We start from the raw sequence: 23,703 nt of genomic DNA, 5'->3' as shown, positions 1-23,703 counted from the left end.
TTTTGTTGATGGGATATGGATCTGAGCATGTTGGCCTCATATTAGGACTCAACCCACTAATGGCCACTTGCAGGCTGCAGTTTTATTTTTAATTAAAATCGGTAAGATTATGTGGTTATTTAATTGCAAAATCAATGTTGTTTATTGCTGAGCAAAAAATACAATAAAAGAATAAACAATGTCAGCCGTTGCTCTTTCAGAATACTTTAATTTATTTCCACTCATTAACAATTTACTGTCTGTACATTTGATTTGATAACAGTGTACAGGAAAATATGAATATTTGTTAGTAAATGTGAGCTGTCACCCACAAAGTTGATTAATGTTTAGCATTCATCGGTAACATTTCTCAAGGTAAATCTGTTAATGTCTGTGTTTCTCTGTTAACGGGTTGAAGAGTCATATTATTATGGAGCTCTCCTGCAGTGTTTACTGCACACTGTGAACAGTGTTCATCATCCACTGGCTTTTGGCCTCATGGAGTTTTGTCTCACAATTAAAGACTTTAATTTTGAGGCGGCCTTGCTTATATGCACGTTTTTATACATGTAAGGGCTTTGAATGTTTTTCAAATATCTAAAATAAATGAGGTATGAATTTCTTGGTCATATGCCACGTGCTGATAATTTAAAGTACATCTCATCTGCCAGTTAGATGTTAAGAGGCATAAGAGTTATAAAATTTCATCAAATCACCCCCGTCCTCATACAATGATCTCACTGTGCTGGCATGTGTTAACACATTCCAAAGATACGTTTTTAACTTTTTGGCCGTTTTTCTGATGCTTTAATGTTACACAGTTGGATCTCCCGTGCTTCACAGATCTCATTTTATTACAGGACTCTAGCCAAAGGGGTAACTACATAATATCAACAAAAAAAGCCACTGAGAGAACTGTGAATATCATGGTGCTGTGATTAGCATTTTCCACTAACATTATCCTGGCTTACCCTGGGAGATGTATACATTTACTGGTAAATATACCATTTCCCACGTTTGCCATAATAGACGCAGGGCATGGACACAGTGTGCGTGCAGTATGTGTGTGTGTTGCATTCCACTCAAGAGACCACAGTATGTATCCAGTGTTTTTCCTCTCAAACTGCAGTTCTACGCAGCATTGTGTACTTCTCCGTCTCCCTGTCTCTACCCTCGTCTTCCTCGCACTCCCTCCGCCCTCCTGCTGATGTATGGAATGTCTACTCTCATATGGAGTGTGTTTGTAAAAGTCACGGTAATCAAATTTCACTGATTCCTCGGGGATTAAACAAGGTGGCATTTGTGTGCGTGTGTGTGTGTGAGGGAGAGAGTGTGTGTTCTGTGTCTGTGCATACACAATATTAGCTGTGTACAAAGTTGTGTATTGTAATGCAGCTGTGTCATTAGTCTAAACCAGCTCAGCTGTAGTATATCATCCATCACCTTGTACTCTAAGGAGACAATATGAGGGATACTGATGCCACATTTGCATACTGACAGTGCATATATTTAATTGTTTGGATGTACAGTATAAAGCGGTGGGTGGGTGGGGGACGATAAACACTCCACACGGACAGGAGAGCACCTCACTTGTTTCTCAGCCAAGTGACACACAGAGATCAAGAATAGTGTTCATTATTCAGTTTAGTTCAGTTCACTTTATTTATATAGTGCCAATCCACAACAAAAGTTATCTCATGACACTTTCCAATTAGAGCAGGTCTCGACCAAACTCTTTTATTAAATTTTGTAATACATGTCTCTCGGTCTTTAGCAGTGAAAGTTTTTGATGACAGCATCACCGTTTTCTTTAAAGCTCCTCCGTAATACATGGAGTAAAACCACCACAAAAATTAGATTGTCTTCCAGAGGAAGTGTTGGCTCACTACATCAGCAAACAGAAGAAACATGGCAACAGCAAAGTTTCCCAGCCCGAAAATAGGTATTATCCAGTGTTAAGCCTAACTGCATGGTCGCCTCCTGCCTGTTGGCAGCATATATGCTCTGGCAGTATGTTTGTATAGCTTGCCAGCACACAAATCTTAACACTGTCCAGCACAAAACATCAGCATTGGTTTCTTCCTGAGGCTTTAAGCCCCAGTCTCTGTCTGCTCAAAGGTGTCATTGCATGTTGAACTACAAAGTCACGGTCCATTACAGTTCATATGAGGTGGAGAGTTACCAGGACAGCATGGCAGGCAATGACTGATGTCTGTCTCCTCCAAAGTTTCTAAAAGTGCATTCAATTAGAGCAGTTATTAAATGACTTTGTCAGAACCGTGTGTGTTAATGGATGGAAAGCAACCAGATTCAAACAAACAAAACATCTCCCAAAGGTCACGATAGCTTCCATAGGCAGCGATAGTGTAAATGGTAATGGCTGATGTCTTTGTCTAAACAGTAAAATGTTGGTTGTATTTCTCATCTCACCCCGTTATTTATTTATATACATGTATTGCACTCTATATACGAGTTTAAAGATAGCTAACATACTTTTGCGCCCACTGCATGAGTCACAGTGCTTGAAGAGAGGGTGATGACAGATGCTGGGTTCTACCTCGTACAGTGCATCATCACTGTAAATATGGTGTAGCCTCAGTGAAGAGGAGCCCCTTTGGATCTATTGATACACTGTAGCATACGCTTATAAACTATTAATGGCATGTGTTCATCAGATATTATCTCTTGCAGCTTCTCACTACTCATGGATTTTGTTAGCAATGGATGAGTACAGGCTGTCCTTCATGCAGTGGTTTGCAGTGGCCAAGTGAAAGCCATGGAGAAATTTCAAGACGGATTGGGCTACATCAAGCTGAATTAAAAATGAAACAAATCCATACTTTTTTACCACAAGATGCAATGAAGAAGTTCCAGACACTGCCTAAATTCTGCGGACTCCTCATTTATATAGTATTCGGCCAAAGAAAAAAATAACATCATTTTAATCAAGTGCAGTCAAAGAAAAAGTGAATTCTGTGAAGAAAGGGTTAAATTAGATTCTACATATTTTTCTGTTGCTTGCTGTATTGTTTAATTGTCCGTAATCAATGGCAGTCGGCCAAGTAAAGCCGTATCATTTTGTTAGCTTAAAAAAAGTGCTGTTTTTGAGCTACAAGTGAATTTTTGCTCCTTCACTCCTTGGCCCCTTGAAGCTCAAGCTGGTAATCATCAGAATTGGGAATGCATCTGGGACTCTTTTATTAAACCACGTGAAGGGTGTATCGCATTTTGCAATACCCTGAAAGAGTGAGTGCAAGGCCCATTGTAACAGTCTGTTCAGGTCTACAGCCCAGGGCTTCGTCCCAGGCACAGGCAGATCAAACAATGGAAGCCAGTCACTGGAGCATGGTTGATAACCTTTAATGTTTACTTTTTCTTGTGATTGCTTTAACTCCTCCACCTGCCCGTCTCCATGTGTCTACAGGTCTGACATCGGTAGAAAAGATGAACCTGAGATTGCAGACAATTTGCACATCTGTAAATTGATGCTTGTCTTTGGCAGTTTGTTTTTGAGGCTTGAGCGGAGTTAAATATGCATGACTTCAACATGGGTGGCTCCAGTTTTTTTTTTTTTTCTTCTTCCCAAAACAACAAACAAATGACATGAAATCTTTATTTGGTAGAGACAAACAGAATTCTGAATTGATTTTCTTTAGAGAGAGTGCTCCATGTGAGCTCCAGCAGTTAACTAGATTTGTTTGTTTCTTCTGAAAAGGAGCTACAGTGATATTTACTGAGAGCACACTCACCAAACAGGTGCATAACCTCTTACACACACACACACACACACTTGCTCCCATCTTCAGCTGGCTGAGGAGGAGACAAACCTAAAGATCGCCACGGAGACCCATCTTTCAAATTTATTCATTAAACTCCCAAATGCTCCCCTTAACGAATGTAATTAGAATATGGTAATGAGAGAGGGCTGAACCAGGGAGTGTTGTAATACGCTTAGCAGCACAGAGGGAGAGAGGAAGAGAGAGAGAAGACAGACAGATCGAGACAGAGCGGGAACGAGAGTAAGGGAGTTAAAGGAGAGAGAAATAGAGAGACTGACTGACAGGGTGCCAATTTATGTCTTGTTGTAAACAAGTATTTATGCCAATGAGAGGTGGCACACACTATTTCTCTCTCTCTCTCTCTCTCTCTCTGTCTCCCACTACATCTCTCTCTCGCTCTCTCGCTCTCTCCCTCCTTCTCTCTGTGTCTCTTAGCATACCAAACCTCCTCAATAACAATAACATCAACAACAGCACAACAGCAGAGCAGAGACGAGCCTCTGAGGGCAGAGTAACTCACAGTGAGATGAGGCATCAGGGGTTAACACAACCACTGGAGACTCCTTCATTGAGGACCCCCCCACCACCACCACCCTTCTTCTTTCTCTTTCACTGTCTTCTTTCACCTCCCACTGGCGCACACACACACACACACACACATATTCATCATTAGAGATTTCAAATATCCGTCTGTGTGCGTGTGTGTGTGTGCACCCTTTCCTGGTTAACTTTGTGGGAGTTTTTGAGGACTCTGACAGGCTTTATCCGAGGCACCCTAGCACAATGGGGGTCCTGGCATTGTGTTTGACACCACACACCTGTTGCCGTCTTTGATGTGTTCAACCCCCTGCTGAGAGAGAGGGGGCCGTCTCCTCAAATGCAAATACAAGGCAGGAGGAAGAGGACAGGTAAAGTGCTCAAGAGAGAAGTCTTAAAAAAATATGATTGATGTTCCTTCAGTGGATTGGGGCTGACTTTTCCTTGCTCTCAGGTCTCTGCTAAAAAAGTTTGTGCTACTTTAAATACTGTGAGAGAGTGTGTGACTGTGTGTGTATGTCAATGTGTGTATGTGTATACCTTTCACTATTTGGACTTCTATATATCAGCGAAAGGGAGATGAGAGGGAAATAAGATAGAAAAAAGAGGGAAGTGGATGAACTGGAAGGAGGAGAGAGGGGCCGAGAAAGTGAAGAGGTCAAACTGAAAGGAGAGGGAGTGAGGGAGTGAAGGAAAGGGAAGAGTGACTGTTTCATTATAAAGCCGTCACTCACATGGGCAGCAGCCACCACATAGACTCTTCTGAGACCAAGCCTCTCTGGGTCTGTAAGTGTGTGTGTGTGTGTGTGTGTTTACATGCATATCGCTCCTTCTTGCCTGTGCATCCTACCATGCATTTGTTTTGACATGGAAGGTGTTTTTTGTGTCCACGCATGTCTGAGTGTGTGTGTGTGTGTGTATGTGTGTGTGTGTGTCTGTGTGTGTGTTTCTGTGTGTGAACACAGTGAGAATTGCAGTACGACAGAGATGGATGTAACACACATGTCTCTCTCCGAACCAGGTGACAGGGCGGGTTCTCTCTGAAGGTCAGACCTCGTCCTCCAATGATAGACCAGCACTAAAGTGTGCGCGTGCGTGTGTGTGCGTGCGCCCCAATGCGTTGTCCATGCAGTGTGTGTCAGTAAGAGAACAAGAAGAGAGAAAGCCAGAACAAGTTTGCTTTTAATTTATTTATTTCCTCACACTAGCAGCGTTTTTGTATTAATAGACCTCCCATTTGTATGCATGTGTGTACAAGTCTTTTATGTCCATGGGCGTGCATGTGTGTGTTGCCCAGTGTGTGATGAGGTGTTTATATGATAAACACAAGGCAAGCTTGAGAGGAATTCTGATCAGGGGCTTTGCAACAGTTGTTATGGAAACAGCATTAAGCAGTTGTATTAGCCAGTGGAGGTAATATAAAGGCTGTTGAAAGTAACACACAGCAGGGAGGGAGGCAGTTTGGGAATATAATACAAACTTCACATTATTGCTCTGGTTTACAATAGACTTGATGAAATTTTATTGTGTGGCTAGAGCAGAACAAAATTATCCTTGTCGTACCTCATTGTCGGGCTCCCTTTCTGGTCAGAGCTACACATTTTAATTAGCCTGGTCAGATCATTCACGTCAGCTTAAGGCTGAATACAACTCTTTATTCAGCTTTCTCACTGCAACATGGTCTTAAGTTCAGAAGAAAAACAGCCATCGCTCGGTGACATTGGTGATTTTGAAGGTCACGCGGGGCTGCTCAAATATTACAGGATTTCTGAAAGACTGGCCACGTCACATGACTGTGAACAACTGTGGATAATGACATGCCCGAAGGCACCTCTCAGTTATAATGAATTATTGATTATTGCGGTTCAGATCGAATTGTATAACGATATAGGTTTAATGTTAAATTTATTTTTGTTCTTCTTAATTTACATGATGAGCCGTTGATGGAGGCATGCTTAACAATAGACTGCGATCAATAAAATGTGGGTTGGACAAATGTCTGAGATAGTACTTCTGATCAAAATAAAAAAAGTTAGTTTAGTCTGCAGTCTTTAGTCCTTTAGTCTGCAAATAATAATATGAAGAATAATGATAATAATTACAATAAACACAAGGCAATTTTTGATAGTGTCTGTCAATGTCAGACACTGACAGGGTTGTTTAGGGAAGGAGCAAACTGGTGGATGTGCTCAGGAACAAATTACAGCATCAGCAGACCTCCCCTGGTAATGCTAATGCAGTTCTTTCTCCCATAAATGTATACATAAGACTTATCATGGAAAGAGGAAGGCAGAAACAGGCTCTGTAGTTGAAAAGGACGCATCAGTTTGCTGCCTCCCTGTACCACCAAAATAAACTGTTCAATGCCAAATGATTTCTGTGGTGAGGACCAGAGGCAGCCTTCATTTGAGGCACTTCGAATGGATGTGACAGTTCCAGTTTACAGACAACTCTGTTTTCCCCAGATCTCTGTCGGGGTGATGCTCATCATTAGACTTCAATCGTGCGCGCACACACACACACAAGCCTGTGGCTAGACCCTATAACGGAGTCTCCCTGGGGAAAGCTCCTGGATAAGTCAGTTGTATTGTAGGCGACCCCCCCCCCCACACACACACACATACACACACCCTTCCTCTCCCCTCCCCTCCCTCCTCTGGAAATCTCCCTGAGGCTTGCAAGTGTATGTGAATGTGTGTGTGTGTTTGGGTTTGTGTGTGCATGTGTGTGTGTTTGTCTGTCTGCTTTTCTGTACATGCCACCAGTTTCTTGGAGGGAGATGGTCTCAGTGATGCGTGAGTGGGAGGCTGATTTCCCCAACTGCATCGCTCGCTCCAGTCTAACTTCCCACACATGCGCTCTGCTTTGTTAGATATTTCTTAAGTAACTCTCTTTCTTTCTCACACTCAGACAGACAGGAATAGGTGTGTGTGTGTGTGTGTGTGTGTGCGTGTGTGTGCACTCAGCTGGGCCTGTCATAATGTATTATTACGTAGACCCACGCAGACATGCAGAACGTCTGGGTTTCTAGAGTAGATCCCTGGAGAAAGATATTTGTCCCTGTCCCTGTCCCTGCGTCTGGTGCAGCTAACACACACACACACACACTCGCAGTATTCCTGAAGGGTCAGTGTGTTGCCAGGCATGCTCAAAGCGCTCCATCACTGGTTTCCACTGGGACAATAACTGTGACTTCCTGAGGATCGACCTTCACCATCTCACTCCTGTCACTCTTCACATGGGTGTGTGTATGTGTGTGCTGGTAAGGGAGTGAGCAGCAGTGTGCGTCTGCAGCGAGAATGTGTGTGTGTGGGTGTGTTTTAGAGTGTGTGTCAGGCTGCCGTTTCAGCTGACTCTTCTGTTTCTGGCTTTTTAATGGCTCTTATGGGGCAGGCCTTTAATTGCAAGTCTCTCTCCCTCCTTCTTAATCCTCCCATCCTTCTGTCTCTCCCAGCCCTTCGTCTCTCTCTCTTCTTCTCCTCTCTCCTCCCGCCTCCCACTGGCTGACAGTCACTAGGGGAGCCCGAGCGCCTGGCCGGGGCTGTAGAGGCCGTATAGGATATTGACTTGCTGCGGAGTGGTTTGGGAGGAGGAGAGGTGGCTGCCTGTCACAGCTAATGAATAGATGCATAAGTGAATGAGGTGCTCCCTGTGTGAGTGCGTGTGTGTGTGTGTCTGTGTGTGTGTGTGTGTTGTGCCTAGCTTTGGCTAAAAAGTTTTATATGCCTCAGACAGACATTACAGACATTAACAGTGGCCAGCTTGATAATGATAATTATTAAGAGTGTGATGACAGTCCCCCACTCTCTCTCTCTCTCTCTCTCTCTCTCTCTCTCTCTCTCTGTCTCTCTCTCTCACACACACACACAACATATATGCAAACACACATATAAATGCAGCACAAGTCAGTGGGGGGTTGGGATGTGTGGATTGAATGAGGGATACTAAAAAAAAAAAAAACAATCCAGTTAAGTGCCAGCATCCTCCAGCTGAGCTCTTTTTCCGTCTCTCCCTGCCTTTCTTTCCCTCTCCCTCTTTGTCCCTCCATCTTGTCTGATCACTTCGGAGCTGGAGTGCTCTCAAGCCAAAATGGGACAAATACCTAAACACACGAACACACACACAGACACACACACAGAGAAAGAAACAGAGAGGAAGAGGAGGTCTGGAGAGGAGGCTGTTGATCTGAGGGGGCAGATGAAGGAGTGCTGGAGTGTTGATGTCTTCTTCACTATTGCTTTGTGGCACATTTCAAACACTGATTGCCTTAAGAGAACAATTTACATTTCATAGTTGTTCACAACAAGTGGCTGAGATGGGAGTCAGAAATAGGGAGGGAGAGAGAGAGAGAAAGAGAATGATGTTTCAAGGAGGAAGCCAGGGGTTAGAGAGTTCACCGAGCAAAGGGAAAAGGCGGTGTTGCATGTGCAACTAAAAAGCAGGAGGTATAAACAATAGTTTCTTTTGGCTGCGTCTCTGTGTGTCTCTGTCTGTGTGTATGGACGTTTTGTTTTGCCTTACTCTCGGTAGAATGCACCTGTATGATTTGAACTTTCTTTTTTCCTTATTGGATTCATGTGAGTGTGGAAGAAGAATAGAAACAGTGTGGAGAGTAGAGCTGAGGAGATGAAAAGAGAGCCGGAGGTATTAGGAATCAAGTTAGGAGCAGGCTTTATCTGACGGGAAACTGTGAAACTGCAAAGTACAAGAAAACTTTTCCTATCAGCACACTCTCTCAGCTAGTGTATAGGTCTGCACCCCCAGTGTGTGTACTTGTGTGTGTTTATGTGGCATGTGTGTGTGTATTTAGGAGATAGCTTTTCCTCCCCAGTGGAGGGAGACATCGGTGTGTCGGTGAGCGTGATTGGTTGTTGGCCCCTAGGGTCTGTCCTCTATATCTGTCTCCTGACTGGCTGCTCTGTGACCAATCAGCCACCCAGACCTCACTGTGGCAATCAGATAGTGACACACTCTCTGTGGGCATCGGCAGGTCATCTGGAAATACCTGTTATGTTTTATCTCCCTGTGACACACACGCACACACACTCATGCGCACACTCCAATATAACCTTTCTGTCTTGTCTTTGTCTCTAGGAGATTGCTGCATATCTCATCACTTTTGAGAAACATGATGAGTGGCTGACGACATCGCCAAAAACCAGGTGAGTAGAGCACAGACAGTGGTTTCCACACACACACACACTCAGATGTGTTTCTCAAACTTTTAGGGATATTACATAGACTTGCATTCATTTCCTGGAGGATTAACCACCAACTGACCATAACAATAAGCATTACTTGCCTGATCTTAACCCTAACCTCAAACTAAAATTAAAGCCAGTCTTCACCCTCATATTTAATGATTTACGTTGTGTGAACTTGCATTTTGTCCCCATAAGTAAGGCGAGTCTAACAATGTGACTGTGTACCCACAACTACTGGAATACACACACACACACGTACAAACACAGCATCACTCAATCAGCCAGTGACTCACATTAGTTTGATCCCAATGACTGAGTGCCTGTGTTTGATTAAAACATTAGTGATGTACATCGACTGTCTCCAAAGAGTCCTGCTGATGGCCTACTCTACATGTAGAGAACGCTCCAGAACATGGCCGGACTGTAAAGCACCTAGTCAGCTGGAAATGGAGTATTAATGAATGTAAATGTATTATGAGAAGTGATGTATAATTCAGACATAGGAGGGTTGGGGGGAGGGTTTAAAGGGAGGGGGAGTATGTGTTTATAAGATGGGGTGTGAACAGGGATTCACATGCCAGATCTGAATATTCATCGATCTGAATGAACCCTGGGTAGCTCTTTTCCTAGAGCGGGGAGAGATTATAGTCAGGAGGAAAGGAAGCAAAGAGTGGAAACTGAAAAAGAACGATTGAAACAAAAGGGCAGCTTGAATTATTGATAAATCACCTTATTGACATTTACTTTAGTTAATACCAATGTAGGTATGTTAAAAATAGAAAGAGAGAAGTACAGAGGTGCGAAAGAAAAGAAAAGAAGAAATAACAAGTAAAGAAAGTGAAGAGGTCATCTCGTGGCATCATTTCTGATTACTGACGGCGCTGAAAGCCTGAGGTGATGCCTCTGCGCTCCCTTTGTGCGAGCTGAAGGACTCTTCTCAGGAGCAGCCTGAGGACAGCAGCACAGTTTATGTTGTGGATGGATTTCTCATTGATTGGTTGTGCCGCCGTATAGCCTGAGCCTCCCGGCAGCAACAGCAGCAGCAGCAGTCATATTGGTGTTATTGAGCAGCAGTTAGATATAATCCCATTTACACATGACATGAAGCACGATTAGAACAGATTACACCTAATCCCATCAGATGGAAAGGAGCTCAGCTAACAGAGCCAGTGACATTTATGTGCGCATGTGGCTGTGCAGGTATGTGTGTGTGTTCATCTATATGTGCATTTGCACACATGCGTGGGGAGGGGGCAACATTAAGATAACAATCAACAACCTTCAATTCTCCCCTCACTGAAATACCTCATCAGTTCAAGCTAATGACTATTACCTCCTCTCTCCCTTTCCTCTCACTTTTCTCATCTACTCCTCCTCCTCCTCTCCTCCCTTTACCGGACTCACTCACTCGCCCACTCTGTCTCTTTATCTTGCTGTCTTTTTTTTTTCTCTCCTCCCTTTGCCTTCTCTGCTTTCGCTCTGCTACACTGTGGAACAGTGGAAAAGCTTTTTATATCCCACACATCACAGCCCAGTTACAATCAATAGCATTTATGTCTGCTTGAATCGGAGGGTTTGTGAGGAACACGGGCATCGTCCACTAGCACGCACCTCTGTGCACGCACACATGCATATAAACACACACACACACACACACACGCACACATCTGATCTCATCCATCTTCTCCATAATATAATTAGAATCAGCAGCTCTGAGATGACTCACACTGCTTGAGACAGAGAATAAACTCGGCTTTGATCGGAGGGTGGGGGTCTCCACTCCGCTAAGAAACTGGCAGGCTCACCCCAAAACAGAACAGATTTAAGGTGTCAAAGAAAATCAGCTCAAAGTAAATTCAATTTCACTACACACAGTGTTCTGAGTAAATTGCAATCATCTCAGTTCATATAGATGTGTCTACATTGAATTCTAGCAGGGAGGAGAGCAGAGGAGACAGTCAATAAAAGTGCAGAAACAGAGGTTAGGGCAGAAGTAGAAGGTATAGATGAGATGAGAACATGAGAATAAGTGTGAAGGAGTGGCAGATGGAGGGACTGAAGAAGCAGTAAAGAGAAAATGAAGAGATACTCTGATAAGAGGGATAAAGACTCGAGGTTGATATAGCAGAAGAGGACAGGGAAGAAAGACAGGATGTGTGTAAATGTGTGTGTGGTCGTGTGCTTACGTGCACGTAACTGTGTGTGTGAGAGAGAGAGAGAGAGAGCACTTGTGAGTATGTGTTAGTTTATTGATTGTTAACGGGCCTGTTCTCATTCTGTTGTCATGAGATAAGGCAGAGAAGCATTTTTCTTCCACCTACACGCACACACACACACACGCGCGCGCACACACCTGTCCTTAACGTTGTAGAAGTGTAATGATTGATTGCTGAGCAGCAGGTTTGACATTGAGCCCAAAGAGCACACGGCAGTAGGTCCTGCCATCTCTGATATCACTATGGTATCTCTGTCTTTCATGTATGTATGACTCCTGGTGTGTGTGTGTGTGTGTGTGTGTTTGTGTGTGCACATGTTCATCCCACCAGGTGTATATAGAATGGGAGCTTAGAGGCCAATGTTCCTGCTGTGCAGAAAAATCACCCTGCTAAAATATTAACACGCAGGAGTATGAGTCGACATATAGGAGGGAGGGGCAGCATGGGATCAGCTAACCTGACTGTGGGAGATTAACATCACTGTGTAAACCAAGAACCAAGATGTTTTTGTTTGTTTCAGTTGGTATTTTTGAATCAGAATTTTGATCAGGTTGAAATTACAGCATAAAAATGATTTCGTCCAGTTAAAGTGCTCTCAGTGTCCATCTGTCTCTCTAACTCTTATTACTTATTTTACCCTCCATCAGGCCTCAGAATGGCTCTATGATCCTCTACAACCGTAAGAAGGTGAAGTACAGGAAAGATGGCTACTGCTGGAAGAAAAGGAAAGACGGGAAGACCACCCGAGAGGATCATATGAAGCTCAAAGTCCAGGGTGTAGAGGTGAGAGGCTGCGATGATCACACTTGACATTGAGCATCGTTTCACTGCCAATCATGTCCTGAACTTACTTCCTTTCGCTCCAGGGAGATGCACAGTGTAGCACAAATGTATACACAAGCACACATGTTGAACCCACAGTGGAACGTGTTACCTGAGAGAGAACGGTCCTGCTCTTTCTTTACCTCCCTCCCAGCTCGTGCCCCTGTCTCCCTTCCTCTCTCTCTCTCTTTCTGAAGGATAAGAGTGTGTTTGGCCTGAGGCCAGGAATGATGTCAATGCCTCCTTCAGCAGAACAGAGAGGGTTATCGATCCAGTCTCAAGGCAGCGTCTGTGCGTGTGTGTGTGTGTGCGTGTGTGTGTTCAAGTCACATCAGCCAGCTCAAAAATTGATTATTCAGCAGGAATATACCAAGAGGTGAGAGGAGTGAGCATGCATGTGTCAGAAGCAGAAAGAATGAGGTAGGAGAGAGAGTGAAGGAGAGACAGCAAGGAGGCACATGGATGTTTGCAGAGGGCTCAATAGTTTTGCATTAAAGGTGAGCAGGAGACAGGCAAAAGAGACACAGAGGTAGAGGGAATAATTGAGATCAAGTATTCCCATCTGCACCTCTATTATTTACAACCCCACACATTGACATTCATCTCATATGCATTTTCCTGCAATTGTGTATGAATACATACACTCTCTCTCTCTCTCTCTATCTCACACACACACACGCACACACATAAAGGCAAGTGTTTCTCTCCCTGGTAGTTGCTCAGTAATTGTTTGTGTCACGTCTTCCCAGGACCCCCCCAAGCAAGCAAGCAAGCAACAAGCAGAGTGTAGAGCAGGGGACGGGAATGAGCCGAGCAGAGAGATGAGCAGAGGGAGAGAAGGAGGATGGGGAGAGGCAGGAAGCAGGAGAGAAAAACATAACCCTGGATGGAGAGTCTCCTCATATCGAATGGAAATATATGGAAATGCACTCTGCCTTTGGCAAGGCACACTTTAGATAGAGGGCGGGCTACTTCTGAGAAGAGGCAAAATGGCGAGAAAATATAAGTGTGTGTGAGTGTGCATGAGAACAAAAACAGGACGAGTTGTAAGTGCTGATTATATACGGCCTGATTGCTGAGTATTTGTGTGCAATTTTGTCTTTAAACACAACCAGTTTATTTGTATGTGTGTGAAAAAGCAGCAGTGGCGACCTTGATGGAAAGCGTTCTGTCATCATTTCACCTTCCTTTCGTCAAACACACTCTCATTAAGGCTGCCGATTGAACCTCAGTGCTTTCTGAGTACTGACCGAAATGTGTCCACAGGACGGAATATCAATGAAACTTCAGGAAGCTGGAACCTGGAATTCTTTGATCAGATGTTTTCTCCACCGTACTTTGTTAAATGAACTGTGTGTAAAATGAAAAAGAGGTTTGGTACAAAATCGAGAAGATAACAGTATTGCTTAACCATAAATTGGAATTATTCATGTCACGCTGGGAAAACTGTGTGAGCTAGGTAATGCTACATGGACCAGACAAATCTGTGTTATCTGTCTGTAATCTGTCTTATATCATAAAGAAAAGATCGACACTGTTTTTGTTTTATTTTTTTCCTGTGGTTATCACAAATCTCAAAATGGGGCATTTCACACAAACATGGACGAGGTGTGCATATGATATTTTAAACTCATTTTATGCAAATGTGTTTCACATAGTCATAGCTGTTTGTATATTATGTTTGATGAGGACTCTCAATAACAAGACTTAAGGCTTAAAAACATAATTTTTGGTATTTGGCACAATGACACACCCATCACTTCACAACACACAAAATCTTATAGACACTCTGAAGTAATCTTAAATCTGTAAATTCAACCTTAGCTTTCATAGTCACACATATCTACAGTGTTTTGTATGTAAGTATGCTGGATGGAGTCCATACTGAACTTCCTCTTGATCTTGGCTACCTTGACACTCCACTCTCACTTTCTTCCTCCTATCCTTTGTCCTCTTCACTGTTACTGATCGCTCTTGCAGTGTCTGCAAGCTGACAACATTGTGACTTTTTGTGAATTCCAAGTGGGTTATGTCTAGTCTTGCTGAGGCAGTAAATTTCACAATCTCTTGTGCTGTAATTGTCAACATCAGATTTATGGTATTTTAGAAAAGACATTAGGGGAAAAAACGCATACAGCATGTTTGCAATTTAGTTTTATCACCGCAATCAATACAACCTAAGTGGGTATAACCTAAGTTCTCCTCTCCTGTTCTCTCATTTCCTCTCCTCTCCTCCTCTTCTCCTTTTTCACTTTTTTGTCTTGCTTCCTACCTTTTTCTTTTCCTGTTTCCTTGCGTAATCTCCTCTCCTCTCCTCTCCTCTCCTCTCCTTTCCTCTCCTCTAGTGTCTGTATGGCTGCTACGTCCACTCCTCAATCATCCCCACCTTCCATCGTAGATGCTATTGGCTGCTGCAGGTAAGCCCACCCCCTTCCCCCACCTTGCCTTTTTTCACACATTTACACACTTACAAAACACAGTTTTGACATTTACACTATTGTTATCATTTGTTATCAGCTGTCATTTATAGCCATTTAGTTTTATCCTTCCAGGCCTCACATTATGACATGTCACGTAACATTTATTCCAGCTATGTTCAGCCTGTATTCGCTGTTTGACACAAAACTGGACAGAAATTATGTAGTAAATGATTTTACACAAAGTTTGCTCTGTTAAACTGTCCATTGCATTTTCCAAACAGAACACTAAGCTAAACCATAAACCAGCAATAAACATCCTCCTCCTCTGAAATAATGAGACAGACTATCACAAAGCCTGGGTCATAATAAAACTGGGTGCTGTTTGGCCGAGTGGACACACACACACACTTAGACCAGGAGAATATGCCATTCCTTGTATAATCTTGTATTATTCTTACCGATGGTGCAGAGTTAGAAAAACATTTCTTTGCCAGAAGTTCTGAACTAACTTCTCGAGCACAGTGTGTTATCAAGCCTTCATTCGGTGAGCATCAAGTACTCGGGCACTACTCTCCATGTGGTCCTCTCCAAGAAAACACCCTGGAGCTACAAACAACACACACTACATGCTCACACCAACACACGCGTGCACAGGTGTCCCCTGTGTGTAAAAGCATGTTGTTTTTCATAGAGATGTTGGACTCACCCTACTGCTTGCGTGACAGACAGGATAGAGCAGCAGTTACACTCACACGCACACGCATAGACATCTCTCTGTCTATTGGACACGCAAGAGATCGTCACCAGGACATCACCTTCTTTAGGCGAGCCTTTACATGACTAATCTTAAACATGGCGGCATACATTTACACTGCTCCTCTCTTCATCTTTCTGTCCATTTCAAAGGAAATATTGAATATCCAGCGATGTTCATTTAAAATATGGAAATGCATACATATTTATGCATTCTTCGCCAGAATTTCCTGCATAATTTGTCACATGAAATTCACAAGGACATTCCAGCCAACGGCCGTAAATTGAATATGCTCTAACCCAATATATTTTCTTTTTCAGCATGCCCGTAGCCTGATTCCTGCAGTCTGAAATTATGAGGGGAAATTCTACTTGCTTTATCCGTAAAGTGCCGTTTTTTTCTGCTCTTTGTGCAGATATCACAACACATCAGCGAATATGATCATAAATCAGTCTGTGAGTGCTGTTGCATTGCACAGTGTGGTGCTGTAGCAGCCCACTGTGCCGTCCTCTTCTGGAGAGAAAAGTGTTCCACCTCAGCAGGTCCTCCCCCTCACCTGAGTCTGTCTACTGAATCTTTCATCAAGAAGAGCCCCTCTCTGTCTCGCTCTCTCTCTCTCTCTCTCTCTCTCCCTCTCTCTCTCATATACACACACACACACACACACTCATGGATGCATGTGAACGCACCTGTTGAATCATTCATGTAGTAGAAATTCCATAGGTCTGCTAACCCTAACCCTCTGCCGCCAGTATAGTGAGAACTACTCTGAGACGCTCTCCCTCTCCCTCTGTTTCTCTCTGTATACGTATTACACACACGCACACACAAACACACATGTAGACATTTCCACAGCCTCTGCACGGTCAGAGAGAGTGATGAGTGGGCTTGAGTTGTTAAATCTTTTATGGGCAGGTGAGAGAATCTTATCTGACACGCTATGTTCGACCTCCTCACTGACCTCCACGTTCTCTCCCGCCTTCCTTCTCCATTTCCCCTCCTTCCTCCCCCTCTGTAAATACACTCTATCGTTTTATTCTCTCCCTCCCATATGCCGGTAAGAACATGACAATGAATTAATGAATAAAGGCCACACTAAACTAACACCATATGTGTGAATTTCCCTGTGTGTTTGTGCATGCAGAACCCAGACATTGTGCTGGTGCACTACCTGAATGTACCAGCAGTGGACGATAGCGGGAAGCCGTGCGGTCCTGTCCTCTGCTCCATCAACACAGACAGGAAGGAGTGGGCCAAGTGGAGCAAGGAGGAGCTCATTGGACAACTCAAACCCATGTGTGAGTTAGCTTTACCATCATTTCTGCACTCGCCTCCCTCCTACACTCAAGCTCTCATGTTTCAGCCCTCACTCTTTTGCTAAACCAGGGGCTATGAGTCACCTTGGGTCAATAACAATACCCCTTGTCATGGAACGGTCATAATGAAAAAGATGGTGACGTACCCCAGCCAAGCCACAAAATTAATCTGTAGGAAACCAGTGTTGTAAACCTAAAACACAGATGATTTGGTTCATTGGCTCGCTTGTAGGTTTTGTAAACAAATTGGCAGCAAAATGGGACGCAGTCTGGAGCTGTGCCACTGCTTATCAGATGGGACAACAGGTGATTTCAGCAGCTCAGCGGAGATGATATGAAAATTTCTCTTATGCATCAAAGAAAAATATCTAATCTTGGCAGTGTGAATAATTTAGCACAAACATCTTGCAGGTATGTTGCTGAAGGTTAAGATAAATCAGTAAGCCAAAAGGCAACAACTGGCCTTGCCAAGGGAAGTCTTCAGGCATTAACAGTGGCCTTACTTGTGTTTAAATTTTGATTAATCAAAATTCAGAACACCATGTTCTTCCTGTCAACATGACAACATTTGACAAAGTAGTTCTATATTTAAAGACAACATTGTCTTCCAAAAGGTCGCCTTATTAAGAAACATTCGACACATGCATACCATTCAAGCTGAGCTTTATACAGATTTAGATTTTTATTTTTGATGATTCCATTAGTCAGTGCCATGCTGCCACCTACAGGCAGATACTCATTTCAACCCATGAAAGGGAGAGATAGAGGGAAAGAAGACAGAGGTGCCCGAAATATCCAACATGTATTATTCATAAATGAGCATCAGGGAGTAAATAACTCCAGTACACACACTAATACACGCGCGCACACAGAAACACACACCCTTACCTCACCTCGCCCATCTTTTGATCTGGTTTGGAAGGGCAAATAAGGACAGATGCCCAGAACTAAACGGCTTGTTGACTTAAGTAGCACCTCATTTCTTGCTCTCCCAACTGATTCATATCCCATCTTGCTCTTCTGCCTGCCCTAATTTGCTCATACAAAATAGCTTTAAGCTTTATTCTTTTGTCACACTTTCCCCTTGGTTCACCAGCTTGATCCTTCTGTGGTCTTAGGGGTTTTGTATGGACATTAGGTCTGTGACACTTAAATTGTTTGTTATTCATTATTTTGTTCTGAGAATGAATCGGGTAAATCCCAAAAATGCAAATGAAGACCTCTAATTTGGAGACTGGAAATACCCTGGATATTAAATAACTGGATATTAGAATTGCGTCTAGTGAAAGAAGCTTACTGCACATTTTTTATATATCTATGTAAAGTTGTTCAACACTCAACCAGCTTAATGGGGTATGCAGGATCACATTTCTCATTTTACATTCTGAACACTTGAGGGCGCCATTACCCACTGTCAATGTGATGTGAGGTAATGCTACATTCTTGTAAAGACTTGAGTAAACGAATGGAGAGGAAATGAAGATAGCACACATTGTCTCTAAAGCTGTTTCCTTTGTTTGGCTGTCTTGTCTGCCAGGTGCTGGAAGCAGCCTGCATCAGAAATGTTCCAGTGTCAAGCAGCGCATAATCTCATCCAAGCAGGAGTCAGGGGCAGCAGCAGGAGGTGGAGCTGCAGTGGGTACCGGCGTAGCAGCAGGCCAGAGAGCTGAGGAAGTAGATGGCACAGAGGTCCAGAACAGTGATGTGTCAGAGGGCCAGACAGAACCCAGTCCTGGAGGGGGGCGAAGCAGAGCAGGTGCAGGAGAGAGGAGGAATGGCAGGATTACCAAACCCTCCCTACTCCCACAAAGCAGCATGGAAGTGTCCTCATCTACATCCACCAACCAGGTGGAGGTCCCTGACACCACCCAGAGCTCCCCGTTATCAATCACCAGCGACATGGCTGACAGTCCTGCTCTCACCATCGGGGCTGGCTTGTCACAGAGCACAGCTGTGTTCATGTCTGAAGTCACCACACTGACTGGGGATTCGGTTTACTCTGCCGGCCACACCCACCTGCTGACATCTGCCCACGAAAGCACTACTGCTGGCATCTTGTTGGCTGTTGCCCCTGAAAACCAGAGGTTTGCCTCGTTTCCCGGTGGCGTGGGCTTAGGGGAGGGAGGAGAATTGGTTCTATCCAGCACTCTAGACTCAGGTGGAGGAGTCAGCCTTCCTGAGACCACCATGACTTTTGACCCTGATTGCTTCCTCAACAATCCCAAGCAGGGCCAGACGTATGGAGGAGGTGGAGGGAAGACAGAGGGCTGTAATGGTGATGATGGAGGACTCCACTGTTCTTCTAACGGTTTTGTCTACAACCCAGCTCTTGTCAACAACATTAAAACAGAAACTACACCCCTCGAGCAGCCACTGGCCGCTCAGAGTAGCTATGTAGGAGAAGGGACAGGTCTCAGCCCCAGCACCACCCTGGAGCAGATGGACTTCAGCGCTGTCATGTCGTCAGCCTGCGTCCCGAGTCTGACCCAGCCTGCACACCACCCCTCCCCCAGCCTCTTCCTCCAGGCCTCGCCCCAGACGAGCCAGCCCTCCCAACTCCAGACCAATGGTGCTGAGGCGGCCCAGGAATCAGGCGAGGCCCAGGCTTACATAGGCCTGGCCACAGTGTCAACAGACTCTCCGGTCACCAATGGAGACCCACATACACACCTCCACCAAGCCAGCCCAGAACATCAGGGCCTGTGTGGAAGGAATGGACAAGGAGCAGCAGTGGGCTCTTTTCCTTTAACACCACAGGATACGGCCGTCGACCAGTCAGGCAGCAGGAGACATCGAGAGGTCGCGGGCTTAGACAAGGCTTCTGAAAATGGAGGGGAGTTACTACTCAAGCCTGGGGATCCTCATGAGGCCTACACAAGTGTTGACGCCGAGCGCTACCTGCAACCCACAGATGACAATGAAGGAGGAGAGGAAGGTGGGGGAGGTGGTGCAGCAGCAGCAGCAGCAGGGGCAGGAGGAGGAGGCGGAGGAGGTGGAGGAGGGGAAAATGAGATTCTCTGTAATGGTGTAAGCTTATCAGGGGCCAGCAGTTCAGTGGTGGCCAGTCCTCAATCTATAGCTGCTGGTGCAAGTATCGAGGGGGCGCTCTACAGCTCACCTCTTCCTCAGCAAGGAGGGGGGGTGTCAGCTACAACAGCTGGGGCAGGAGCAGCCATCAGCCTGGAAGGCTTTGAGGCCTCATTTGGAAGCCAGTTCTCTGATCTCATCAATGATTTCATCTCAGTTGAGGGGTCAGGAGGTGGGGTGGGTTCAGCTGTCACTGGGGTTCTAATGCCCCAGGAAGGGGCAGCGGGAGAGGAGCAGGGTGCAGGACCAGGCCACCTGCCAGGCTCTGAGGTGGAGCAGGGAGCTCTGGGACTACTCCAGGAGACTGGGAGGCTGTTTGGTGTGACAGACTACTCCCCAGAGTGGTCTTATCCGGAGGTTAGTAAACTCAACGTGATTATCATTTATTATTTATTTGCCATTGTTCCCCACAGGAAAATCAGTCCTTCCACCACATGATTGACATCATTAACAGCTTGTACTGATGTTAAACACTGAAATCAAGCTTGGAACAATTTGTACCGCGGCTGCCATCCTGGCTGTGTGGTCATTAAGGAGTCTGAATATCTCAGAGTCAGATGATTGGAATTTTGATGAAATTTCAGTGTTACACTGACTCCCCTGGGTGGCTTCATTAATTTACCCATGTACCACTTATAATATCACAGACACCAGGACTGTCCTTGAATTATGATGAAACTTGTGGTAACATAGCATCTTACAACTATCGTTTTCAAAAACACAGTTACTTGCCAAAGGTGATTAATACCATTGGTGGAAAAAACTGTTGAAAAGAACTATATTAACTAACCAAATCTCCAGCGTCTGCACATGGTTAGCTGATATTTTTCTGCAGCTTTCTCCGAGGTTCATCAGTGTTACATCACGCCGATTATTCCACACTTTTTAGTTTCTTGAAAAAACAATGCAGTTTTTCTCCAAAGGCTGAAACAGTGATAGTATAATATTTAGAATGAACTAAATATGAGCACTACAATTTCCAAAAAAAAAAAAAAAAAATCCAACTAAATTCTTGTAAATGGCTGTAAAAAAATCATACATTTATCATTTTTGTATACGCTAACTTAATGAAATTTTTGGAGGACAATATGATGTTTATCCATTATTTTTAGCTACACTAGATAAAACATAAGGCAGTGCCGTTCAGATGGTTCAAACTGCGTCTTTCCACTTAGATGTGAGGCGCAAAACACAGCCTCTGGGGGCTGCTAACAGGCCTTTTACGCCCATAGATTTGTCATTAGCAGAAGAATAACCACTTTGTAAATGAGGTAACTTATAATATCTACCACTTTAGATTTATTTATAATAGAAAACAAAAATTTATGTCTCTGAGGCTTTTAGTGACAGATGAAATGTAAAGATAGAAACACACTTACAAGACAGTCTGTGTATGCAAATACATGACGGCACAAATAAATTACGTGAACATGAAACGCACATACATGCAGTAATATGTCTCATCCTCACACAGACACTCACATTGTGCCTTATTCTCTCACAGAAGCCACACTGTGTCATATTAGACTGAGGCGTCTGTTTGTGTGCCGCAGGGTGGAGTCAAGGTGCTGATCACAGGTCCGTGGTTGGAGTCGAGCAGCGAGTACAGCTGTCTCTTTGACCACATCAGTGTCCCTGCTGCTCTCATCCAGCCCGGGGTGCTGCGCTGCTACTGCCCAGGTAACGCCGCTGTGTGTGTGTGTGTGTGTGCACGTACACACTCTCACACAACACACACTCCTTATCACTGCCTCATACCAGGAAAAACACCTTCCTTTATTTTTGGATGTAAACTGTACCCCTGGGTGTCACCCCACCAGTCCCTATAACAAGCACTTTGTAGAAAAACTGTTTTCCTTCAGTGCTCAAAGAAAGGGTCTAACAATGGTGGCTGTACACCCTTCTTGACAGAGAAGGACACTGAGGAGAAACGCAGGAGGGACAATGTGTAGTAGGAACTCAGTGAAACACAGTTGTGTGTTTTGGGATGGTGCAGTAAGTGTCACATCCTGCTACATTAAGTGTGATCAAGGGAAAACTCCAGTGCAAATAGTGTTGTGCAGGCACACGTTGTGAAAAAGCGACCTAGACATTCACTGCATATAATGACTAACACACTGCCCTGAAATTACGGCTCTGACTTCTCTCTAACGCCTTACCTGATGTCTGTTTCCAGCCCATGACACTGGACTGGTGATGCTTCAGGTTGCTATGGGTGGCGAGGTCATCTCTTCCTCTGTGGTGTTTGAATACAAGGCGCGTGACCTGCCCGCTCTGCCGTCTTCTCAGCATGACTGGCTGTCCCTTGATGGTGAGAGTATTTGTTTCTGGGTTTTTTGTTGTTGTGTTTTTTAAGCACACCGGAATGCACAGCTACACTCTTATTGTCTGGTGTTATTTACTCAACAAAGAGCAAAAACCATCAACAAAATGCGTGTCTGGAGAATTGCGTGTGTGCGATTTATTGTTTTTAGTTTAAGTATAGTTTAGTATTTTCTATTTTTACTTTTTTGTACCACCTTAACACCCAGCCCCCTGTCATTTTTGATCTGCTAAAACTTTGAGAAAACCTGTCAAAGTGAGTGTGGCTGTCACTGTGCTGCCTTTTCATGTTATGAGATGTTTTGACTACAGCCCCAGATTTACTAACCAGCATGGGGTTTAGCTGAATTTTGCTGAACTGTGCTGTTCTGTGCCTGGATGCAGCTGTCTTTTTTTCTGTTGATGCTCTTAGCCCACAAGCACATAATTCAAGTAGGAATCCAAGCTCTGAAACAGTTGTGACACCTGTTCAGTGAAAGGTGTGAGCGTATACATGCACCTGCCATCCTCCTCATCTCGGCTTTGACTTATTGGACTAATTTGGGGCACAGTCATCTATTATGGAGTCCGTAGTGAATGTTTGTATATTGAATAGAATTCTATTTAATCTACTAGTTTATTTTGTTAGAGCTTTAAATGTGGTTCCAGAGAGATTTCAGTGATGCTGAATCAAATTAAAACATGCTGTAGGTTGTTAGAGGACAATTAAATGTTCTTTGAGTCAGCTCTGGGGGATTGGTTGCAGATATGTGCACAGCACCGGAGGAGGATTTATTTGAGTGTGTGTGTAAATATATCTCCTGATGCAACTGCAGCTGGGAAACACGCGGGTCTCCTCAGCAGGCATGTCCCGTGTTGCTGTGTTCGCCCCCGTCTCTGCGTTGCGCAATGCGGCAATGCGGCTCTCCAGTCACAGCAGGCTGGCTGTGAGCTGGAGTGAAGGGCAAGGACATCACTGGCACAATCGCGGTCCGCTTGACGGTAAAAACGTTGGACACCACTGTCAGTGTGCCGTGCAGCCTCACAGTCGCTATATTTAGGCTCTCCCTTTGACTTTCAGTGGTGATACCGAGACCTGGATGTGTATGCGCTCTGGTTATTATTATTATTATTATTATTATTATTATTATTATTATTATTATTATTATTATTTTCGCTCACGTCCTTTGTTTGGATTTAAATGTACGCCAAAGCCTCACTGCCTGGCAAAAAAACAACAACATAGACACAGATAATAGATAAGATAAGATGAGTTTGTGCCGATGAC

The 23,703-nt window shown here is 44.2% G+C and overlaps 1 protein-coding gene across 4 annotated transcripts in view; it reads left to right on the top strand.

The window, feature by feature from the left end:
- LOC124056639 (calmodulin-binding transcription activator 1-like) overlaps window positions 1–23,703 on the top strand; it is a 53,431-nt gene that overhangs the window by 15,932 nt on the left and 13,796 nt on the right. For all 4 annotated transcript variants that reach the window (XM_046384276.1, XM_046384278.1, XM_046384275.1 and 1 more), the window contains exons 4-10: window positions 9,390–9,457; window positions 12,363–12,498; window positions 14,883–14,954; window positions 16,856–17,009; window positions 18,565–20,471; window positions 21,668–21,794; window positions 22,291–22,425. In XM_046384276.1, the coding sequence (XP_046240232.1) occupies window positions 9,390–9,457; window positions 12,363–12,498; window positions 14,883–14,954; window positions 16,856–17,009; window positions 18,565–20,471; window positions 21,668–21,794; window positions 22,291–22,425 (2,599 nt within the window). The remainder of the gene's footprint in view (window positions 1–9,389; window positions 9,458–12,362; window positions 12,499–14,882; window positions 14,955–16,855; window positions 17,010–18,564; window positions 20,472–21,667; window positions 21,795–22,290; window positions 22,426–23,703) is intronic.

This window comes from Scatophagus argus, chromosome 3 (assembly GCF_020382885.2).
Source record: "Scatophagus argus isolate fScaArg1 chromosome 3, fScaArg1.pri, whole genome shotgun sequence".
NCBI lineage: Eukaryota > Metazoa > Chordata > Actinopteri > Scatophagidae > Scatophagus > Scatophagus argus.
Note: the sequence above shows the minus strand (reverse complement) of the source record. Positions and strands in the feature narration are given on the sequence as shown.